The following is a 20295-nucleotide window of genomic DNA, read 5'->3' on the forward strand; positions in this document are numbered from 1 at the left end:
TAACCTCAATCCTTTCCACCAGCTGAACTGACCTTCGACTGTGGAGCTCTGACCTGGACTCTGAACACCAGCTCCTGCTCTGTGTCCCTGAACCCTAACCCCTAACCCCTAAGTGTCCCCCCGCACAAAGAAATGCAAAACAGACAAAAAGCTGAAAAAAAATGTGTCTGAACCTCGACCTCGACAGAGATCACACTCAGAGCCATCTAGACTGGTGAGAGATCCCGTCCCTCTCCTCAGGGGAATGTTTCTAGAACTATTCCCAGCATCCACATCTCAAACTTTCTCTCTCACATCTCCCTCCCCTACACCTCTCCATCCCCCTCCCCTCTACCATCCACCATCCCCCAACATTAATGATCCCTCTCCCCATGATCATCCACCCTCCACCTTCCCTTCCCCCTCACCATCCATTATCCCCTATCATCAATGATCCCTCTCCCCAACTATCATCCACCCTCTACCATCCTCTTCCCTTCACCATCCATCATCCCCTACCTCCTCCATCATCCCCATCCTCAAACTTTCCCCTTCCCCTCCCCCTACTTCCTCCCCTCCCCACCCCGTCCTGATCCTCCTCCTGCTTCTCCTCCTTCCTCTCCGCAGGTAGAGTCATTCACAAGCCAGGAGTTATGGGATCTGAAACATGGCTGCATGGATTCAGAATTGCCTTGCCCAACAAAGGCAGAGGGTGGGAGTTTAGGGAGGGTATTCTGCCTGGAGATCCATGACCAATGTGTTCCATGGGGATTTGTTCTGGGGTCCCTGCTCTTTGTGGCTTTTACAAAGGACTTGGATGAGGAAATGGAAGTGGGGTTAGTGACTTTGCAGATGACATGAAGATTGGTGGAGTTGTGGATAGTGTAGAAGGCTGTCGTAGGTTACAACGGGATATTGACAGGGTGCAGAGCTGGGCTGAGAAGTGGCAGATGGACTTCAATCCAGAAAAGGGTCAAGTGATTCATTCTGGAAGGTGAAATGTCAAGGCAGAATACAGGATTCATAGAAATGTTGAGGAGCAGCAAGATCTTGGGGTCCAAATCCATAGATCCCTCAAAGCTGCTGTTAGTTGACAGGGTAGTTAATAAGGCGTGTGGTATGTTGGCCTTCACTCATCAGGATATTGAGTTCAATAGCTATGAGGTCGTGTTGCAGCTCAATAAACCCTGGTCAGACAACACTTGGAATATTATGTTCAGTTCTGGCTGCTAATTATAGGAAAGGTGTGGAAGCTTTAGAGAGGGTGCAGAGGGGATGAAGCAGGATGTTGTCTGGAATAAAGACCAAAAGATCATAAGACAGATGAGCAGAATTTGGCCATTTGGCCCATCGAGTCTGTTCTGCCATTTAATCATGGCTGATCCTTTTTTCCCCTCTTCAACCCCACACCCCAGCCTTCTCCCTATCACTTTTAATGCTGTAGCCAGTCAAGAACTTATCAATATCTGCCTTAAAAACACCAAATGACCTGGCCTCCAAAGTTGCATGTGGTAACAAATTCCACAAATTCACTCTTCGATGCCAGCATATGTTTTCTTCAGTGAGGAGCCAAAATTTGTTCACAATACAGAAGGTAAAGCTTCACCTGTGCCTTATAAAGCCTCAGCATCACATCCCTGCTCTTGTATTCTGGACGTCTTGAAATGAATGCTAACATTTCCTTCCTGCCCACTGACTCAACCTGCAAGTTCACCTTTATGTTCTGCAGAAGGACTCCGAAATCCCTTTGTAACTCAGATTGTTGCTTTTTCCCCATTTAGAAAACAGCCTGCCAAAGTGCATCACCATGCAGTTTCCAACATTGTATTTCATGAGTGAGCTTGACTTTTCTCTTTGGAGACAATGAGGATGAGAGGTGATTTGATAGAGGTGTAGAGAATGATAAGTGCCATGGATCGACTGGACAGCCGGAGACATTTTTCTGTGGGGGAGAATGGCTAATATGAGGGAGCCTAACTTTAAAGTTTTGGAGAGAAAGTACAGGAGAGGTAAGTTATTTTTACACAGAGAGTGGTCGGTGTGGAACACACTCCTGGGCTGGTGGTAGAGGCAAAGGCATCAGGTGCATTTGATAGACTCTTAAATACACATGGGTGACAGAAAAAATGGAGGGCCATGTGGGAGGGAGGGGCTAGATTTATCTTGGAGTTGTTTAAGTTGTTGGCACAATATCACGGGGAAGAGGCCTGTACTCTGATACACGGTTACATGATCCAATGTTGGCGTTCCAGTTTGCTGGGATGTTCCAGGATTTCCCAGAGTCTGGAATGGGCCCAGCTGATTGGAAAACTACAAATGTAAGGATCCCATTTCAGAAAGGACGGAGGTAGAGAGCAGGAAACTCGGTGTCTTGCTGTCTGCCACTGGGAAAATGCTGAACACACACTGAAGGAACGATGACAAGGTGTTTAGAAAATCTCACACGGTCAGACAGAGTCAGTGACAATGAAAGAACTGCAGAGGCTGGAAATCTGGAAATGCTCAGCAGGTCGGGCAGCATCTGAGGGAGGAGAAACAGTGTGTGAGCAGAGTGCTTTATTCAATGTGCTGAAGGGAATGAGCTGCCTGCTGAAGCTGCTCAGTGATGTCTGCTGGGAACACACGGGTCTGCAGGGACTGGAATCTGGGATGAAAAACGAGCTGCTGGAACTCAGTGGATCAGGTCAGCAGACCACAGACTCTCTGAACTCCTCCAGAGTGCAGGGAGAGAGGAAACAGTGAGCTACCAAACTGTTAGCCTGTCACTGGCATTCAGAGAAATGGTGGAATCTACAATGAAGGATGTGATATCAAGGTCATTGGAAAATATTATGAGTGAGTTGAGTCAGCCTGGATTAATGAAATGGAAGTCACATTTGACTGGTCTTTCCGAGGTCTTTGGGGAAGTATCGAGTGAAGTCGTTCAGGGGGAACCAGTAGATGTGATGTATTTGGAGTTTCAGAAGGTTATTGATGAGGTCTCTCACTGGAGGTTGGTGAACAAGTTCAGAGCAGATGGAGTTGGGATAGAAGACGAGAGCACTTGGAACTGGGAGAGATTTCCAGCATGGACTGAACATTGGTTAACATAGAGAAAGGAAATGGCAGGAAGGAATGTGTCCTTCTCACATGACTGGTCTGTGATCCGTGGGGTGTTTCAGACAGGGATCAGTGCTTGGGCCCCAGTTATTCACAGTCAGTTATTTCCCTGAGGAGACCAAAAGTAACATTTCCAAGTTTACTGAAATGGGAATGTGAGTGGAGATGAGGGGCAAAGATTCTCCACCCTGGAGCTGTAGAGAGAAGCTCAGGGATTGGCTTGCTCAAAAGCAAGATCAGCATATTTCTGGGAATGAGAGGGATCAGGGATATCGGGATAAGGGTGGGAATAATGTTGATGTAGAACAAAGGGACTGGAAATACAGAGCCATCATTGAAAGAGGCATCACAGGTAGATAGGGTCATAAAGAGAGTGTCTGGTGCATTATCCTTCATAAATCAGGGCACTGATTACAGGAGTTGGGATTTGGAAGCTGGACAATACTGTGGAGAGGCCTAGTTTGGAGTATTGTGTGCAGTTCTGGTCATCTCCCCACAGGAAAGATATTAATAAGCTTGAAAGAGAGCAGAGACAATTTACAAGGATGTTGCCAGGACTTGAGTTATGGGGAAAGGGAGAGTAAGTGAGGACTTTATTGACCATGAACATAGGAATGAAACATTCCCTCTGCTCTGCTAATTATTTTGATGACTTGTGATTGGATTTGGATTTGAACACACTTTGTTTTATTCTGTCCAATCCTTCCGACACAGTTTCCCTTTGTCTGTCTCTCACTGAGTAACGCCATTTAAAGAGACATTACCAAGACAGAATGGTTGTATTATACATCTTGTTCATTTCTTCCCTCACCACATCCCAGTCAATGTTCCAGCTTTCATTGATCTCTGCAGGCTTTGCTCCGTATTCATCAGCAAACTGCTGATTGAAAGTGTAGAAAACCTTCTTCCAATAGGATGCTGCCTGTGCGGAGATCTCCCTTTGGATAATCCAGGATTTGTAGTAATCATTGACTGTTTGATAATCCTTGTAGGGATGGAATTTCCCATTTGTGTCTTTACTTTGGAATGATCTATCACTTGCGACTGAAGCTGTGCAGATACCCATTGCAAGACGTTCACTGTCTATCAATTGACATCCGTTGAGTCCTCTAGGTCTGTGCTGTTTACAGGAGTGTTGTGAGTGAACCGGGGTCTCTGAGTCACAGAAAACCCCACAGAAAGGACATTTCTTTGTACAATTGAATAACCCTTTGAACAACTCCTCCCTGGGTTTAATGGATAATTCTTCAATCTTTGCTTTGACATCCCAGCCTTTTACCTCATCGAGGAGTTTCTTCTCCATCTCTTCAATACATGGCAGAATGGCTTCTGCACATTTCTTGCCATCACTGCCACTCTGAAACAGAACAAGTTTCATCTCATCTTTGGGCATCGAGATTCTTGTGTTTAACTTTTCAACAAACGTGTTTAGGAAGCTCTGAGCATTTCCAGCAAAGTTCTGCTTCACTGCATCCTGAACAATGTCCTTAGCTTGCCCAGTGATCTCTGTGAGGATTTCTTTAGCCAGACGGGTAAATGTGCTCTCCCCATCGTGTTCTGTCTTGCAGTGTTTAATAACTTGCTGATGGAGCCAGTCTTTGGCGAAATTCTCAAAATCTCTGATGTACCGGAGATATTCATCAAATTGATGTGTTTGTTTCAGGTGGACCAGGAGGGCCACAGTGAAGTTGTTGCGGAGACTGTACTGTCGCTCAGGGTCGTGTTTTTTCATATCATCCACGATGTTCACGCTGAGAGTCTTGAGGGTGGCGTCTCGGAGAGCTGGCAAGAAACAAGATCGTGCAAATCGTTCTGCTTGTCTCTGGTTCTCATCCTGCTCTGTGTAAATATCCATGAAGAGATCAAAGTATTGACTTTTCATGTTTTCCAGTCTTCTCTGTGGGTCGTGGTTGTGGATAAACCTCCTGTGCATCTCCTGGAATCTTGGTACAGCGTAACCACACAGGTGAAGTTTAAACTCGGCCTTGAAAACCTCAGACATTGAAAAGTTTTGATGTGAAATATTGTCAACGTTTCCCTCTATCATGTTCAAAAGTTCAATGCAATATTTTTTGTCATAATCCATGTCCTTTTTTGTGATGTCAGTGATCCAATGTCTGCATTCATCCTCGATGGGCTTTGTAATCATTGCTGCTTGATCGAGATCTGATTTCAATCTGGATGGAATGTGTTTACTTGTACCCCATCTCCAACGTGACACATTGATGTGTTTCTCTTCAATCTGAAAGTACTGGGTCCCCAGTTCACAGAGATTGTTACCTTTTAGCCTTTCATTAATCACTCTCCCTTGAGTTTTTGTTTCCTCTCTGAGAAGATTTTCAATCTCCTGTTCAATCTTTCTTTTTCTGCAGGGCTGATACTCCAGCTGAGAGAGTGTACTTTTCCACATTGTTTCAAATTCATTTTGCAATTCCTGTTGACCCAACTCCCGATTTGCTGCTTTACACTTCTGTAAAAGCTCCTTCACCTGTTCTCCAATCTGCTTGTGAAAGTTATTACAAATATCATCCACTCCCTGTAGTCCCACTCGTCTACTCACGGCATCTCTACATCTCTGCGTTGAATCGCACTGAAGTTGGCTGCATAAACTGGAGATGCTGTGCTTAAATTCCTCTCTGTATTTCTCCATCAGATACACGTTATCAGCCCCACTTTCATACAGAGCTTGTAGTTTATCCAGAGTGACACCCTCCCTTTTGTTCATCTCTGTCCTCATCTCCCTCTCCAGATTATGGAGCAGTTCGGTGAGATCTCCTTTGGCATTGCTGATTCTATTTTCAGCCTCATTTCCCCAGGAGTGAGTGAATTTGTGGAGTTCCCACTCCCAGTCCTTGTACTTCACGGAGAGATGGTTGTAAGCCTCTGCGAACAGGCTGTTCTGGAAGCTGAAAATGAAATTTTTGTGTTTCCCCTGCTCCCAAAGCCCAGCCATCCATTTGATAAAGTCCGGAATAGTGAAAGCTCTTTGGCTTTTGCTCCGTTGGAGTAGACACTGAATTAGGTTCTTCTTCAGTTGGGAGACGTGTTCACTGTAGCCGGTGTTGACTGCAGCCATTGGGGGTGTACCATGCCACAGACCAGGGATGTACCAGTTGTCCTTGTCAGCATCATAGTCCATCACATCCCGGAACGTTACTCGGTCTACCTTCTCCAGCTTTGCTGCAGCCTCTGTCATCTTATCCAGCTGCTCCAGGAGTTTCTGACGGCCTCTCAGATTCTGCTCGTGCGCACTCACATCGCCGACGTTCTGGTGCACAAATATGCACTTTGGCCCTTTTCCTGTCTCCCTCATGCGGATTAAGGAATGAACAACAATCTGTAAAATATCTTTCATCTCTGACAGATTTTCCATCCCGATGTTTACCAACGTTAAGTTGCTTAATCCAACCACGAACGTTGCCAGCTCATTGTCGTGCTCGTAGCTGTCTGTCAGTGTTGCGAGTTCTGGGGCTCTCAGCCCCTCTGTGTCAATGACCAGGATGAACTCACAGCCCAGCTCCTCGGCCAGGCTCCCTGTGACTTTGATCAACTGCATGTAGGCCCCTCGAGTACATCGGCCGCTGCTCACAGCAAACCGCAAACAGAACATTGTGTTGAGGAGTGTGGACTTGCCCGAGCTCTGAACTCCGATCACTGTCAGCACAAACACTCGGCAAGCTCTTCCCACTTTGTTGGCCAGCTCTGTGAGTACGGCAGTGATCCATGGAATGGGAACGTTGGAAACGTCTCCATCGATGAGTTCCAGTGGGAACCCTTCCAGCAACAGTTCAGCAGCAACCCCTGGGAACTGCGACACCTTTGGGTGGATCTGTGTCCTTCGGGTGACGTTGTGTCGAGTCACTGAAAGTTCATAAATCTGGCCAAGTTCCCTCATGAAATGCTCGAGTCCCAGGGAACTATCAGACATCTTCTGATCCAACTCCTTCAGTTCCTTCACCTTCTGCTTTGAGTCTTTGCACAGTTCTTTATAAATTCTACGCAATCCTGCCATAACTTCCCGTGATTTACTGTCCAGTTCCAGCTTCAGCCACTGTAGGGAAATGGCTCTGTCAACCCCACCATGACGGGTGAGGTATTCAATGAACAGCCGCATTTCGTCCGACAGACTCTGTCTGAGCTGAGCTTCCCGGATTCTGTTCTTCTCCTGGTCCAGTTGGTGGTTATACACGACTGTGGTTCTGTCCCCACGGAGTTTCATCCGCGATTTCTCTTTTTCAACTTTAGACAACCCTTGCCAGGGCTCTCCATGAAAGGGCAACACTCTCCTTTTATACCCAGTAATGTCTCCTGAGTCAAGTCTGTCCAGTATTTTGGTCAGTTCCTTGGCTCGTTGTATTTCAGGTTGACGTTCGCCGACCTCAATCCCACTTTCCATTGCAATGTCAGCCATTTTCTCCAGGCTCAGCAAGGTCTGGTCCCTGTCCCTCATTAGAATTACTTGTTTGATCTGAGAACGGAGCTTTTCCACAAGTTTAGCCTCATTTACATTTGTCCGAAGAATGCGTTGTTGACGTTCTAACTTTAGATCTTTGAACAGATTCTTCACCTGCTCAGGGGTTATGTGTTGCTGATTGATGTGGGTGTTGACTATGAGAAAGAGTTTTGTTGGTGACTGTGTGAGAGAGGTGAGGAATTCTCGTTCCTTCTCACCGATAACATCAATGAAAATAAAGAGAGCAGCAGATACTTTTGCCAGAAACCGAGCGTTTCCCTGGAAAGTTTCAGCATCGCCTCGGAGGTTAATGAATGCAGCAGCCTCTGGGAAAATATCCGTGTTTCTCTTCCCAGAAGGGAGATACCAGCTGATCTCAGCCATTCCATCGGATATCCTGCGGGGCACATTCCCACATTCCATCTCGGAGTGCAGGAAGATGTTCTGCTGCAGCTGTGCCTGACTCAGGGTGAGATTGAGGATTCGGGATTTGGACACTGTGCACCTTCCCAGTCTGAGGAAGGACACCGTTGGCATGGCCGCTGTCACGATGGGCACCTCCACAACGGGGCTGCTGTCTGTAGGAGAATGTGGGCACCATGTTTTAACAATGGGCCTCATGGCCCAGAGGAGAAGGGTGGCACCAGGCCCTTCTGTGGGTCCCCTCACCTTGTCCATGGGGTGACTGTGAGTGTCTGGCATCAGAAAGGGTAATGCAAACTGGCACAGAGACATCTTCAGCATCAGTTCCTGCTGGAGAGAGTGGTCAGCACAGAGGAAAATGGCAGCAATGATATCCAGAGGATTCATCCCATGATTCCCATGTCCTTTAACTTCAAAGAAATCACTGAAGTCTTCATCATCATCATCTTCATCCTCACTGTCCAAGGACAGATCAGGTGGCCAGTCAGGATTCCTCGCCAGTGAATTGGCTGAGAGGATCCTTTGGAGAAATCGCCAGGGAAGATCTTCTGCACAAGTTGGTTTGCTGTCCTCTGGTTTATCCTGGGACACCTCCCGCACGGTCTGAAGAGACAATTTGTGAGGATATAGATCCTGTAATCCCAAATCCTTTACAATTTGTGGGGGGCTGAGATTTACAGACTCATTATTTCCACCAGGTAAAATGTTCGTCATCGTCTCTGATGCGCTCTGTGTTCTCCTGGAATCTCTGTTCTCTTTCTTAGAGGTGGGACTACTTCGGGGAGCGACGTGCTGATTGGGGTGTTTTGGGAATAGGAGTACTGTTCTGTTTCTTGAATTCTCACAAAGATAAAACTTGTCTCCAAAGATTTATGGTTTTCACTTGATTCCTGTCCTGGATATTTGCTGTGCCTGATGTCTTATTGGAATACACAGCTCCTGTCCCAGGATCACAGGGCTGAATGGTTTCGTGCCTCTGGCTGGTGATCGTTGTCCTGGCACAGTGTGTACTGAGTACAGTCGGTAGGTGATCACCATGGCAACCTGGAATTGGTCACAGAATTATAACTGGTCTTCATGACACCACACCAGGAGGACTGGGTACAAACTTGTTGACCGTAGTAAATGAATGATACACTTTCTCTCAAGGGAGTGTAATGAAGATTCTGCAGAATTTTTTCCTGGGGTGAAATCAGAGAATCGTTGAAATATTCAGCAGGTCAGGCAGCATCTGTGGAGAGAGAAACAAGGTCAGTGTTTCAGCTCCATGTGTTGGTGAGTCTGTCACATCAGGAGAAGTTGAGTTGACCAGCCCTCTGTTCACTGGGGGTTAGAAGAATGAGTTGTGATCTCACTGAACTGAGGACAGAGTTTAACATTGCTGGATACAGGGAGGATGTTCCCACTGGCTAATGAGTCTAGGATCAGGGCACAGGCTGACTGTAAGGGGTGGGCTGTTCATGACCATGATGAGGGAAATGTCCAAGTCTCTACACAAATTGAACATAGAACCTAGAACACAGGATGGGAACCAGTGTGACAGAGCTGAGGATGGGCCAGTGGGTTTACAAGTAGATGATGGGTGTAACATGAATGTAAGAAAGAACAGGCCAATGTTTGGGTAAAAATGCAGACAGAGCAAAGAGCTAAATTGTACCACAGAGTCAAAATTTAAAAGGGCAAAGAATACAGGACTAAAGGTGCTGGATTTAAATGTGCATAGCTTTTGGAATAAGGTTGATGAGCTCATGACACAATTAGAGATTGGTCGGTATGACATTGTGGGCATCACTGAGTCGTGGCTGAAAGAAGGCCTAACCTCAGTGGTTGGGAAGGTGTTGGAGTCTGTTATAATGGATGAGGTTTCAGGGTACTTGGAGACTAATGATAAAATAAGTCAAAGTCAGCATGGTTTCTGTAAAGGGAAATCTTGCCTGGCAAATCTGTTAGAGTTCTTTGAGGAAGTAACAAGCAGGGTGGACAAATAAGATGCAGTGGATGTCATTTACTTGGATTTTCAAAAGGCATTTGATAAGGTGCCACACATGAGGATGCTTAACAAGATAAAATCCTATGGTGTTACAGGAAAGATCTTTGTATCAAAACAGCAGACAGGAAGGCACAGGCAGTGGTGTGGCTCTGTTGGTAAGAGATGGAATTACACCTTTAGAAAGAGGTGACATTGTGTCTGAGAATGTTGAATCTTTGTGGGTGGAGTTAAGAAATTGCAAGGGTGAAAAAACATTTTGGGAACCATATATTGGACTCCAAATAGTAGCCAAGATGTGGGGTTCAGATTGCAAGGGAGCTGGAAAAGGCATGAAGTAAGGGTAATGACAATTGTGATGGGGGACTTCAATATGCAAGGGGATTGGGAAAATCAGGTTGGTGTTGGATCACAAGAGAGGGAATATGTTGAATGCCTATGAGATGTTTATTTTAGAACAGCTTGTGCTTGAGCTTACTCGGGGAAAGGTTATCCTGGATTGGGTGTTGTGTAATAACCCAGATCTGATGAGGGAGCTTAATAGAACATAGACATTTACAGCACATAACAGGCCCTTCGGCCCACAATGTTGTGCCGACCATGTAACCTACTCTAGAAACTACCTGGAATTTCCCGAGCGCATAGTCCTCTATTTTTATAAGCTCCATGTACCTAACTAGGAGGTTCTTAAAAGACCCTATCGTTTCTGCCTCCACCACCACCGCCGACAGTGCATTCCATGCACCCACCACTCTCTGTGTGAAAAACTTGTCCCTGACATCCTCTCGGTACCTATTTCCAAGCACTTTAAAGCTATGCCCCTCGTGTTAGCCATTTCAGCCCTGGGAAAATGTCCCTGGCTATCCACATGACCATTGTAAAGGAACCCTCAGGAGGCAGTGGTCATGATATGATTCAATTCAGACTGCAATTTGAGAGGGAGAAGCACAAGTCACATGTATCAGTATCACAATGGAATAAAGGGAATTACAGAGGCACGAGAGAGGAGCTTGCCCAGGAGGATTGGAGGAGGATACTGGTGGGGATGATGGCAGGACAGGGATGGCTGAAGTTTCTGAGAATAGTTCACAAGGCTCGGATAGATATGTCCCACAGAAGAAGCAGCTCTCTAATGGCAGATGTAGGCAACCATGGCTGATGAAGGAAGTTAAGGACTGCATAAAAGCCAAGGAAATGGCATATTATGTTGTAAAAGTAAGTGAGAAGTTGGATAATTGGGAAGTTTTTAAAATCCAAGATAATGTAATTACAAAAGCTATAAGAAGGGAAAAAATGAAATGAGGGCAGCCAAGCCAATAATATAAAGCAGGATACTAAAATATTTCTCAGTTATATAAGGAACAAAAGGGAAGTGAGAGTTGATATTGGACCACTGGAAAATGATGCTGGTGACAGTAGTAATGGGGGACAAAGAAATGGCAGATGAACTTAATGGGTACTTTGCATCTGTCTTTACTGTGGAAGACACTAGCAGTGTGCCAGAGGTCTGTGAGTGTCAGGGAGCAGGAGTGAGTGCCATTGCTATTGCAAAGGAAAAAGTGCTAGGCAAACTGATACATCTTAAGGTGGATAAGTCACCTGGGCCAGATGGACTACATCCCAGAGTCCTGAGAGAGGTTGCTGAAGAGATAACAGATACATTGGTCATGTTATTTCAAGAATCACCTGATTCTGGCATGGTCCCCGAGGACTGGAAGATTGCAAATTTCACTCCACTCTTTAAGTAGGGATGAAGTCAAAAGAGAGGTAATTATAGGCCAGTTAGTCTAACCTCAATGGTAAGGACAGATTTGGAGTCGATTATTATGGACAAAGTTTCGAGCTACTTGGAGACTAATGATAAAATAAGTCAAAGTCAGCATGGTTACTGTGAAGAGTAATCTTGCCTGACAAATCTGTTAGAGTTCTATGAGAAAGTAACAAGCAGGGTGGGCAAAGGAGAGGCAGTGGAAAGATACTGGTATGGATTGAGGTGTAGTTGACAGGCAGGAGGCTGTGAATGTAAATAACCTTTTCTGGTTGTCTGTCAGCGTTCCTCAAGGGTCAGAATTGGAACACTTATTTTTCACATTGTCTGTCAATGATTTAGATAATGGAATAGATGGCTTTGTGTTAAAGTTGGCGGATGATACGAAGATTGGTGGACAGGTAGGTGGTGCTGAGGAAGCATTGTGATTGCAGCAGGACTTGGACAAATTGGAAGAATGGGCAAAAAAGTGGCGATGGAATACAGTGTTGGGAAATGTATGATAATGCATTTTGGTAAAAGGAATAATGGTGCAGACTATTATCTAAATGAGGAGAAGGTTCAAATATCAGAGGTTCAGAGGGTTTTAGGAGTCCTTGTGCAAGCCTACCAGAAGGCTAATTTACGGGTTGAGTCTGTGGTAAAGAAGGCAAAAACAATGTTGGCATTTTTTCCCAAGAGGAATAGAACATAAAAGCAAGGATAGAATGCTGAGCTTTTATAAGACACTAGTTAGGCCGCACTTGGAGTATTGATGGCATGAACATTGATTTCTCAAACTTGGAGTAATGCCCCCAGCCACCCCCTCCCCTTCCCCTCTCTCACCTGATCTCCTTGCCCACCCATCACCTCCCTCTGGTGCTCCTTCCCCCTTTTTCTTTCTTCCATCGTCTTCTGTCTCTTTCATCCATCAACTTCCCAGCTCTTTACTCTGTCCCTCCCCCCACCCAGGCTCGTGTTTCCCTCCTCCCCCCACATTTTAAATCTACTCCTCAGCTTTTTTTCTCCCGTCCTGCCGAAGGGTCTCGGCCCAGAATGTCATTTGTACATTTTCCATAGACGCTGCCTGGCCTGCTGAGTTCCTCCAGTGTTTTGTGTGTGTTGCTCGGATTTCCAGCACCTGCAGATTTTCTCTTGTTTGTGACCCTATATTGATTATTAGAATCTTAACAAGATTACCAATAAAAGTCATCACTGCTTACCATTAATGAACTCAGCCTTTGATTTACTACAAGGGTCAAATTCTTCACTAAATTAGATCTTGGATTTAATTCAATTTGGATTTGTCAGTGTGATGAATGCGTCAGAAAGTCGGATGGCAATGCTGAAGATGAGGTGGTTGGTTTACAAACAGAGGCACTGTGTAGTGAGGAGAAGCTGTTGACAGGGCAAAATTGCAGTCAGCGTGCTGAGTTGCAATGTAAAAGGCAGACAAGGGTGAATACAGGACTGTAAGTTTTATATTTGAAATGGTGCAGTATATGGAATAAGGCAGATGAACTTGCAGCACAGTTGTAGATTGGCAGGTATAATGTTGAAGTCAACACTGAATCAAGGCTGAAAGAAGATTATAGCTGGGAGATTAATCCAGAGATACACATTTTTATTGAAAGGACAGACTGGAAGGCCGGGTGTGCCGGTGGGGGGTTTGTGTTGCTCTATCGGTAAAAAAGTGAAATCAAATCATTAGAAAGAAGTGACACAGGGCCAGAATATTTTAGAAATATAGAAACATAGAAAACCTACAGCACAATACAGGCCCTTTGGCCCACAAAGTTGTGCCGAACATGTCCCTACCTTAGAAATTACTAGCATTACCCATAGACCTCTATTTTACTAAGCTCCATGAACCTATCCAAAAGTCTCTGAAAAGACCCTATCGTACCCACCTCCACCACTGTTGCCGGCAGCCCACTCCTTGCACTCACCACTCTGTGTGTAAAAAAACTTACCCCTGACATCTCCTTTGTACCTACTCCCCAGCACCTTAAACCTGTGTCCCCTTGTGGCAACCATTTCAGCCCTGGGAAAAAGCCTCTGACTATCCACACGATCAATGCCTCTCATTATCTTATACACCTCTATCAGGTCACTTCTCATCCTCCGTCACTCCAAGGAGAAAAGGCCAAGTTCACTCAACCTATTCTCATAAGGCATGTTCCCCAATCCAGGCAACATCCTTGTAAATCTCCTCTGCACCCTTCCTATGGCTTCCACATCCTTCCTATAGTGAGGCGACCAGAACTGAGCACAGTACTCCAAGTGGGGTCTGACCAGGGTCCTATATAACTGTAACATTATCTCTTGGCTCCGAAATTCAATTCCACGATTGATGAAGGCCAATAAGCCGTATGCCTTCTTAACCAGGAGTCAACCTGCGCAGCTGCTTTGAGCATCCTAAGGACTCAGAACCCAAGATCCCGCTGATCCTCCACACTGCCAAGAGTCTTGCCATTAATACTATATTCTGCCATCATATTTGACCTACCAAAATGAACCACCTCACACTTATCTGGGTTGAATTCCATCTGTCAATTCTCAGTCCAGTTTTGCATCCTATCAATGTCCCGCTGTAATCTCTGACAGCCCTCCACACTATCCACAACACTTCCAACCTTTGTGTCATCAGCAAATTTAACAATGAATCCCTCCAGTTCCTTATCCAGGTCATTTATAAAAATCACAAAGAGTAGGGGTCCCAGAACAGATCCCTGAGGCACTCCACTGGTGACCGACCTCAGGCAGAATATGACCCGTGTACAACCACTCTTTGCCTTCTGTGGGCAAGCCAGTTCTGGATCCACAAAGCAATGTCCCCTTGGATCCCATGCCTCCTTACTTTCTCATTAGCCTTGCATGGGGTACATTATCAAATGCCATGCTGAAATCCATATACACTACATCTACAGCTCTTCCTCCATCAATGTGTTTAGTCACATCCTCAAAAGATTCAGTCAGGCTCGTAAGGCACAACTGCCCTTGACAAAGCCATGTTGACTATTCCTAATCATATTATACCTCTCCAAATGTTCATAAATCCTGCCTCTCAGGATCTTCTCCATCAACTTACCAACCACTGAAGTAAGACTCACAGGTCTATAATTTCCTGGGCTATCTCTACTCACTTTCTTGAATAAATGAAAAACATTCGCAACCCTCCAATCCTCCGGAACCTCTCCCGTCCCCAATCATGATGCAAAGATCATCGCCAGAGGCTCAGCAATCTCTTCCCTCGCCTCCCACAGTAGCCTGGAGTACATCTCATCTGGTCCGGTGACTTATCTAACTTGATGCTTTCCAAAAGCTCCAGCACATCCTCTTTCTTAATATCCATATGCTCAAACTTTTCAGTCCACTGCAAGTCATCACTACAATCACCAAGATCCTTTTCCATAGTGAATACTGAAGTATTCATTAAGTACCTTCGTTATTTCCTCCAGTTCCATACACTTTACCACTGTCACACTTGATTGGTCCTATTTTTTCACTTCTTATCCTCTTGCTCTTCATATACTTGTAGAATGTCTTGGGGTTTTCCTTAATCCTGTCCGCCAAAGCCTTCTCATGGCTCCTTCTGGCTCTCCACATTTCCTTCTTAAGCTCCTTCCTGTTAGCTTTATAATTTTCTAGATCTCTAACATTACCTAGCTCTCTGAATATTTTGTAAGATTTTTTATTGTCTTGCCTGGATTTACTGCTGCCTTTATACACCACGGTTCCTGTACCCTACCATAACTTCCCTGTCTCATTGGAACGTACCTATACGGAACTCCACACAAATATCCCCTGAACATTTACCACATTTCTTCTGTTCCTTTCCCTGAGAACATCTGTTTCCAATTTAAGCTTCCCAAGTTCCTGCCTGATAGCCTCATAATTCCCCTCATTCCAATTAAATACTTTTCTGACTTATTAAAGACTTTTTTAACTTGAATCATTGTGGGTAGAGCCAGGATCTGCAAGGGTAGAAAGACCCTGATGGGAGATGTATACAAACCCCCAATCAGTAGTAAGGATGTGGTCTACAAATTACAATAGAAGGTTAAAAATATACAAGCCAAAAGGACAATGTTACAATAGTCATGGGGGACTTCATTATGCAGGTAGACTGGTAAAATCAGGTTGGTACTGGATTCCGAGAGGGGAATTTCTAGCATGCCTACGATTGGCTTTTTAGAGCAGCTCGTCATTGAGCCCACTAGGGGATTCTGGATCGGGTGTGGTGCAATGAGCCAGAATTGATTAGCATGTTTAAGGTAAAAGAACCTTTCAGGTCAAGTGATCATAATACGATCAGATTCACACTGAAATTTGAGAAGGAGAAGCTGAAGTCAGATGTATCAGTACTACAGTGGAGCAAAGGGAATTACAGAGGCTTGAGAGAGGAGTTGGCCAGAATTTATTGGAAAAGAACTCCGGCAGGGATGGTGACAGAGCAGCATTGACTGGAATTTCTGGAAGCAATTTGGAAGGCATAGGATATATACATCCCAAAGAGAAAAAAGTATTCTAATAGAAAGCCAGAAGTCCTGATACACATTGGTAACAATGGCATAGGTAGAAAAAGGGAGAAGGTCCTGAAGAGAGAATTCAGGGAGTTGAGTTGGAAGCTGAAAAGCAGGACCTGCAGGGTAGTAATCTCAGGATTGCTGCCTGTGACACATGCTAACGAGCACAAGAACAGCATGATCAGATATATTAATGCGTGGCTGACAGACTGGTGTAGGGGGCAGGGCTTCGGGTTCCTGGATCATTGGGGTATCTTCTGGGGGAGGTACGACCTGCAGAAAAAAGATGGGTTACACCTGAACCCAAAGGGGTCCAATATCTGAGCAGGCAGGTTTAATAGAGCTGTTAGGGAGGGTTTAAATGAATTTAGCAGGGGGATGGGAACCAGAGTGATAGGACTGAGGAGGGGAAAACAGAAATAAATCAAAGACAGTGTGCAACAGAGATGATAGGAAGAACAGGCAGAAGATGAGGCTTAATCACAGCCAGTGGGATGATTTAAACCAAAAGCAACAAATTCTAGACTGAGAGTGTTATATTTGAATGCACGCAGCATAAGAAATAAAATGGAAATCTTAAAATCTTAAAATTGAGCTACAGATTGGCAAGTATGATGTTGTGGCCATCTCTGAAACTGGGCTGAAGGACGGCTGCCATTGGGAGCTGAACGTCCAAGGATATACGGTGTATCAGAGAGATAGTTCAGTAGGCAGAGGGAGTGCTGTGGCTCTGTGTATAAGAAAAATATTAAATCATTAGAAAGACATGACATAGGATTAGAAGGTGTAGAGTCTCTACGGGTTGAGTTAAGAAATGGCAAGGGTAAAAGTCAAGTCAAGTCAAATTTATTTATAATGCACATTTAAAAACAACCCATGTTGACCAAAGTGCTTTACAAACCATAACAGGTGGCTAAAATCACAAATACAAGAAACCCAGATATAAACAACAAGGCACTCAGCTTATAGGCACAAAATAAACAACACACGAGCCTAGGCACTAGCCACAAATCAACCTGATTTGGAAGATTCAAACGCTAATGAATAAAGGTAAGTTTTGAGCCTGGATTTAAAAGAGTCGATGGAAGGGGCAGATCTGATAGGGAGGGGAATGCTGTTCCACAGTCTCGGGGCTGCAACAGCAAAGGCGTGGCCACCCCTGAGCTTAAATTTAGATCATGGGACAGCCAGGAGCCCCAAGTCAGCCGACCTGAGGGACCTGGAAGTAGAATAAGGGGTTAGAAGGTCTGCGATATAGGAGGGGGCCAGTCCATTCAGGGCTTCATAAACAAACAGGAGAACCTAAAAATAAATTCTAAACTGTACTGGTAGTCAGTGGAGAGAGGCCAGGATAGGAGTAACATGGTCCCTCTTCCGGGCACCTGTCAGGAGCCTGGCTGCGGCATTCTGGACCAATTTCGGGTGGGACAGTGACCACTGACTAATCCCAGTATACCGGGAGTTGGAGTAGTCCAAGTGGGAGGATATAAGGGCATGGATAACTTTCTCGAGACCCTTAAAGAGAGAAACTACTTGATTTTGGCAAAAGTACAAAGCTGAAAAAAACTGGCTTTTACTACTGCATTAACTTGCTTGTCAAAAGGACCCTAATGACAGTTGTATATAGGCCTCCAAACAGCAGCCAGGATGTGGATTACAAATTACAGCAGGAGATAGAAAAGGCGTGTCAGAAAGGCAATGTCATGATAATCGTTGGGGATTTTAACATGAAAGTGGATTGGGAAAACCAGGTCCGTACTGGACCTCAAGAGAGAATTTGTGGAATGTGTAAGGGATGGATTTTTAGAAAAGATTGTTGTTGAGCCCACCGGGGGATCAGCTGTGCTGGACAGGGTGTTGTACAATGATCTGGAGGTGATAAGAGAGCTTAAGGTTAAGGGACGCTTAGGGAAAAGTGATGATCCCATTCACTTTGAAATTAGAGAAAGAGAAACTAAAATCTAATGAGTCGGTATTTCAGTGGAATACAAGCAATTACAATGGCATGAGAGGGGAACTGGAGCAAGTTGACAGGAGAGGGACATTAGCAGGAAGAACAGCAGAGCAGTAATGGCCGGAGTTTCTGCAAAAAATGAGAGAAGTGCAAGACTGATATATTCCAAATAGGAAGAAATTTTCAAAGGAAAGAAGAATGCTACCATGGCTGTCAAGTGAAGTCAGAGCCAAAGTAACCATATAAACATATAACAATTACAGCACAGAAACAGGCCATCTCGGCCCTTCTAGTCCGTGTTGTACGCTTACTCTCACCTACCCGCACTACTCTCCATTCCTTTCCTGTCCGTATACCTACCCAATTTTTTTTTTAAATGACAAAATCGAACCTGCCTCTACCACTTCCACTGGAAGCTCGTTCCACACAGCTACCACTCTCTGAGTAAAGAAGTTCCCCCTCGTGTTACTCCTAAACTTTTGCCCCTTAACTCTCAACTTATGTCCTTTTGTTTGAATGTTCCCTACTCTCAATGGAAAGAGCCTATCTACATCAACTCTATCTATCCCCCTAATAATTTTAAATACCTCTATCAAGTCCCCCCTCAATCTTCTACTCTCCAAGGAATAAAGACCTAACTTGTTCAACCTTTCTCTGTAACTTAGGTGCTGAAACCCAGGTAACATTCTCGTAGATCTCCTTTGTACTCTCTCTGTTGACATCTTTCCTATAATTTGGTGACCAGAACTGTACACAATACTCCAAATTTGGCCTTACCAATGCCTTGTACAATTTTAACATTACATCCCAACTCCTATACTCAATGCTCTAATTTATAAAGGCCAGCATACCAAAAGCAAAAGTAAAAGCAAAAGAGAGGGCATACAAGGAAGCCAGAGCTAGTGGGAAGATAGAGGATTGAGGAAATTTTAAAAACTTGCAGAAGGAAACTAAGAAAGCCATTAGGAGGGAAAGGATGAATTATGAGAGGAAGGTGGCGATTAATATCAAAGAAGATACTAAAAGCTTTTTTAAGCATATAAAGAGTAAAAGTGAGTTGAGTGTAGACCAATAGAAAATGACGCTGGAGATATTGTAATGAGAGATGCAGAGATGGCAGAGGAACTGAATGTGTATTTTGCATCAGTCTTCACAGTGGAAGACATCTGCAGTATACCGGACATTCCAGAGTGTCAGGGAAGTGAAGTTTGTGCAGTTAAAATTACAACTGAGAAGGTGCTCAGGAAACTTAATGGTCTGAGGGTGGATAAATCTCCTGGACCTGATGGAATGCACCCTCAGATTCTGAAGGAAGTAGCTGAAGAGATTGCAGAGGCATTAACAATGATCTGTCAAGAATCGACAGATTCTGACATTGTACTGGATGACTAGAAAATTGCAAATGTTACTCTGCTATTTAAGAAAAGTGGGAGGCAGCAGAGGAAACTATAGACCTGTTTGCCTGACATCAATCGTTGGGAAGTTGTTCGATTCGATTGTCAGGGATGAGATTACAGAGTACCTGGAGGCACATGACAAGATAGGCCAAAGCCAGCATGGTTTCCTGAAAGGGAAATCCTACCTGACAATCTACTTCAATTCTTTGAGGAAATTACAAGCAGCGTAAACAAGGAAATGTAGTAGATGTGGTGTACTTGGATTTTCAGAAAGCCTTTGACAAGGTGCCGCACATGAGGCTGCTTAGCAAGATAAGAGCCCATGGAATTACAGGGAAGTTACTAGCATGGGTGGAGCATTGGCTGATTGGCAGAAAACAGAGAGTGGGAATAAAGGGATCCTATTCTGACTGGCTGCTGGTTACCAGCGGAGTTCCACAGGGGTCGGTGTTGGGACCGCTGCTTTTTACAATGTATGTCAATGATTTGGATTATGGGATTAATGGATTTGTGGCTAAATTTGCCAATGATACAAAGATAGGTGGAGGAGCAGGTAGTGTTGAGGAAATGGAGAGTCTGCAGAGAGACTTAGATAGTTTAGGGGCATGTTATCCTTATTAAATGTATGATACACTTTCACTCGAGGGAATGTAATGACGATTCTGCACATTTTTTCACTGGGTTCTAATCAGAGAATCGTTGAAATACTCAGCAAGTCAGGCAGCAT

The 20295-nt window shown here is 44.7% G+C and overlaps 1 protein-coding gene across 3 annotated transcripts in view; it reads right to left on the minus strand.

The window, feature by feature from the left end:
- Nucleotides 1-564: 564 nt before the first annotated feature.
- LOC132392005 (up-regulator of cell proliferation-like) overlaps nt 565-20295 on the minus strand; it is a 41408-nt gene continuing 21677 nt past the window's right edge. For 2 of the 3 annotated variants that reach the window (XM_059965895.1, XM_059965894.1), the window contains one exon: nt 565-9185. In XM_059965895.1, coding sequence (XP_059821878.1) covers nt 3839-8668 — 4830 coding nt within the window. In that variant the 5' untranslated portion in view covers nt 8669-9185 and the 3' untranslated portion in view covers nt 565-3838. Of the gene's footprint in view, nt 9186-11627; nt 11719-20295 lie in introns of those variants that run through there. The other variant, XM_059965896.1, reaches the window with a different exon arrangement.

This window comes from Hypanus sabinus, chromosome 3, assembly GCF_030144855.1.
Source record: "Hypanus sabinus isolate sHypSab1 chromosome 3, sHypSab1.hap1, whole genome shotgun sequence".
NCBI lineage: Eukaryota > Metazoa > Chordata > Chondrichthyes > Myliobatiformes > Dasyatidae > Hypanus > Hypanus sabinus.